This window comes from Mus pahari, chromosome 7 (assembly GCF_900095145.1).
Source record: "Mus pahari chromosome 7, PAHARI_EIJ_v1.1, whole genome shotgun sequence".
NCBI lineage: Eukaryota > Metazoa > Chordata > Mammalia > Rodentia > Muridae > Mus > Mus pahari.
Window position 1 is genome coordinate 99,174,042 of NC_034596.1, and position 4,347 is coordinate 99,178,388.

The 4,347-nt window shown below is 49.4% G+C and overlaps 1 protein-coding gene across 1 annotated transcript in view; it reads left to right on the plus strand.

The window, feature by feature from the left end:
* Positions 1-1,166, plus strand: part of LOC110324089 (protein TCL1B1-like) — a 6,296-nt gene extending 5,130 nt beyond the window's left edge. Inside the window, exons 2-3 of the mRNA XM_021201437.1 lie at positions 64-228; positions 1,128-1,166. Of these exons, the coding sequence (XP_021057096.1) occupies positions 64-228; positions 1,128-1,166 (204 nt within the window). The remainder of the gene's footprint in view (positions 1-63; positions 229-1,127) is intronic.
* The last annotated feature ends 3,181 nt before the right edge of the window (positions 1,167-4,347 follow it).

The following is a 4,347-nucleotide window of genomic DNA, read 5'->3' on the forward strand; positions in this document are numbered from 1 at the left end:
CCAGTCCCAGGCGTGGGGGATGGAACCCTGCTCCTAATGTACCGCTCTCTCTATTCCCTTCAGAGTGGATCATGTATAACTGTCCACTTGTGGCAGCCATCCCCCCATCAGCGTATTCCCTACAATCCCATGAATGAGGACTCTCTACCCACGGTGTGGATATTAGAGGCCAGGAACACATACAGGGGAACAGATTCCTTGCAGTGGAGATTACTGAATCATTCTCAGGCAAGTATTTGGTACCTCAAGATAAAAGCTTCAACCGGTATCCAATACTTTTCATTCTGTCCCACCCCTGGGAGGTTCTTCTCTCTGTCTTTCCCCCAATTTAGCTCTTGGTCCATTTTTAGTGGACGGTTGGGATGTATGGTATGAAAAAATTTTCTTGGGGAGATGAGACAAACTCAAGTACCCAGCACAGACTGCGAACCCACAACAGAAAAAAAGTATGCACAGCACAGAAGCCCAACTTGGTGAACCAATGAACTTTACTGGAGTCACTCTCAAGAGCACTGGGTGAGGGGTTACTCACAGGAGCAGAATGACTCAGTTTTGGCATCACCAAAAGCCACCACAGCCTTGGTGAGAGATAGTTCACAAAAGTGGGGACCTCGGAGCCCAGTGCCCAGCCTACAGTCAGCTAACAGGTTGGAGAATGCCCTTTCCAGGTGCCTCTGCTGGTCTAAAGCACTTTTAGGCAGCTTGGCTGGTCAGCTTCTTCTGGATTCTTTTGTCTGAGTCTTTGAGGCTTGTTTCTGCTGCTCCTGGCAAGGAGGGGCAGTGTGATTCTGCTCAGTTTCAGGGAGTTCTTGAAACTACCTTTGCTGTTGTTATTTCCCTGCTTCAGAAAGTGACTGCTATGAAAGAAAGGGAGAGAAGAAAGGAGATAGACAGGTCAGAGGGGGGGGGGGAGGGGCGAAGAGAGAAGGTAGAGAGAGAATGGCCATGGTGACACTTCTGCCTACTGGTGTAGGTGTGAAAAATTAATGGTGCCCTCTGGCTACAGAATCCAGAGACCAGGTCCCCTTTTGCTCCTTGTCCTTTCCTGCTGCTTCAGGTCTGACTGGGTCACTAGGGCTTACTAGATTTGCCTTACAGGATCCTGATGGCTGGTCCCTCTCCTGCAGGTTGATGACTCAGTGCAACTGACCCTGATGCTGGTGTAAGGATGCCTGACTGATGGAAGCTGCTGGGAAGGTTTGTCAGGGTCAGGGACCGCGACCCTCACTGGTGAGGTCAGACAGGCAGCCGCTGACTTTCCCTCTCTATAGGAAGACAGAACTGGCATCTCTCCCTGTGCTTTCCTGGTGTAAGGTCCACAGCAAGCACAGGACCTCACTGGGATGACCTAAAGTCACCACGCAGCCCTGGGTAAAAAAAACATCTGTATGTTTAGTGTTCCACATCATAGCTAAGCAAAAGAGCCCTGGGTGTTGGAATTGTGGGTCTATGATCTAAGAGCCTAAGGTTAGACTAGAATCCAGTGACTCTGGCTCTCAAGTTTAATCAAACATTGCTGTGTGATCCTGGCTCCCTAGGCCCTACACTGGGCATCTCCCCCAGCTTGGTAGCAGCTCTCTCTGGCTGTGTAGAGCTTGGACCATGGGCAGGGCTGGCTGGAGCCCAAGCCTTTGGATCCAGGACCCAGTTCTGCAGCGATCCACTAATCAGTGTCTCATTTGCCTTCTACAGATCTTGGTAACCTGGCTGGCTCCTGCCCCTGTGCCCTCAGGGTAGACTTTTCACCCACCCCTCTGCTTGTTCCTCAAGTTTCTAGTTCTACAGCACGTCCTGCCATGGTTAGACCTGCTTTTTAGATGATCTATTTTCTGTGAGCCTGGTCTACCTGTGCCCTGACAAATCTCCCTAGCTGGAGACAAAATGTATCTTCACTTGCCCACTTTGTGCCTCTGGCCCTGACCTTATCGATGGCTTTTCTTAAGACTCCTCTTCCCTTCAAACTCCTCCACCTGGGTTCTGCTGCTGCATGTGGCAGGAGATTTGTCCCCATTTACCTAAGAGGTCTAGAGGTGCCTCTGGAGGAGGTACAGATAGGGACTCTATGCCCTGTGGACCTCTGAGTTCTCACTGCCAAGAGGCTCACCTGGTGCTGGGTAGAGGACACTCCATGCTCAGTAGCTTGAAGGCACAGTGGGAGACTTACAGAGAACATCTGGAATACTTCTCCAGGGGCTCAGTTCCTTGGCTCCAGGAAGTGATGATGACCCTAGGCCCCTCCCACCCCAACTTGTTTTTAACTAATTAAACTTTACTGCTTTTACTTAAGATTCTGGGCTGAGCTGGTCTGTGTTTATTCAGGCTCTAGTGCAGAAAGCAGAAGCTGGTCCCCAAACATGACAGGAACATTTGTGACCTCTTCAGGACATTTCCACAGTGGGAAGGGTAGTGACTGCTCCATTTCAGCAGCAGGGAACAGGGGAAGGTTTAGAAGAGAGGCTGTGTGGGAGTGGGTGACCCTGTGCTGAGAACACAGGAAGAAGAAGTGATGTCACATGGAAGAAGGGAGAGCAGTCAGTGATGGAGCTGACAGTGTGTCACTGCAGGAAACCTGGTACTACACTACCCACTGGAGGAGGAAGTGTCCTTGTACAGGAAGATATCAGGTTATGCAGGGAGCAGTAGGGAGGGGACCCAGGCCAGGTTCTGGTTGTGTGTCCTTCAGCTGATCTACAGGAAAGGCGCTCCCTCCCTCACAAAGCCTCCTCAGATGGAAGCTGTAACTTTGCACTGTGAATCTATAGAGGCCCTTCTAGTGCTGGCGCTGTAGCTGAGTCGCTGACATGCTTGCTAAGCACACACAGCTGTAAGTTTGATCCCCAAGTATTGCATAAACAGTGTATCAAGCTGGGCAGTGGTGGCGCACGCCTTTAATCCCAGCACTTGGAGGCAGAGGCAGGTAGATTTCTGAGTCTGAGGCCAGCCTGGTCTATGAAGTGAATTCCAGGACAGCCAGGGATACACAGAGAAACCGTGTCTCAAAAAAACAGAACAGAACAAAACAAAACTCTTGTTTGACTCTACTGTGGTTTATTCTCATGCCAAAGAGAAGGCCTAGTTATAGCTAAAGCTAAGAGGAAGACAAATATCCTTTATGGCTAACTTACGTTTAACTGACTAACTGGCACATGTAATTTCATACAGTCTCTAACTTTTTTTTCTCGGCACAGCCACAAGCAAAGTCTCCTCACTCCAGTGCAGGGAGGAGGAGGCTGAGGCCCTGCAGAAAGACTTTGCCCAAGATCGTGTGGTTATCAAATGCCAGTGTCAGGGTCTTAACCAAGTATTATCTATGTCCAAATCCTTGAAAAGGATGGAGCCCAGAAAAACCAAGAGCATTTGGCACTGGATAGACAGATGGAGAAAGTATGTGTCTGAAGTGACCAGGGTCTTTTCATCAAGTAGCCATTGCTGTCCACAGGTAACAGCCAATCTCCCAGAGTGGCCATCCAACTGAGAGGCGGTGTGGTCCTTCCAGCTCTGGACTCTGCTCAGTGAAGACCACTCTGGGCCTCCTGTTTGAGACTGTGACAAAGCACACATTGCCTCTTAACACTTACCCTGACTGCAAGTGTGGGTGAGGGCCAGTATCACCTTTGCCCAGAAATTCTAATTTGGAGTTGGTATGTTCCCCTCAAATTCTTCACTGCTCCAGTCTTTCTTCCTAGCAGGCTGTTAGGGAAGTAGGGGCTCCCAGCCTAGTTGTGTGGGCCTGACCATGCTCTGAGCCTTCCTGACCCTTCTTTTTTTCGTTTAAATTTAATTTAATTTAATTGTTTTACTTATTCACTTTACATCCTTATCACTGTCCACCTTTTATTCATTCCCTTCCATAATTCTGGGTGAGGCAGGTGGCCCAGGGTTCCATGGGCACTCCCAAAGTTTACATAGAACACATGTGCCAACTGCATGCTTTGAGAGGAGACAGAGCTGTGCCTGGACACTGCTAGGCCTGCCCTTGCATCCCTGGATCTAGAAAGTCAGGAAGCTGTGGGAGGGCGAAGCCCAGGAGGAAGGTCTGAGTTCAGCCAAAGGTGATTCGTATGGAGACTTTTCATGCTGGCCTCAAATAGTCCAGGGGACATGCCTTGAAGGCCCCAAAGGTCCCACATCCCAGCCTATAGACTGTGGTTTGATCTGGATCAACAAGTGACCAACTGAGATTGTCTTGTACAGATGATTTAATCATAAATATGAGGTGTGTCCAATCTCTCTCTCTCTCTCTCTCTCTCTCTCTCTCTCTCTCTTGCTCTCTCTCTTTCTCTCTCTTCTAGTGTGTGTGTGTGAGAATGTATGCATTTTTGTAGTGCACCGGGCTCATGTATCCAA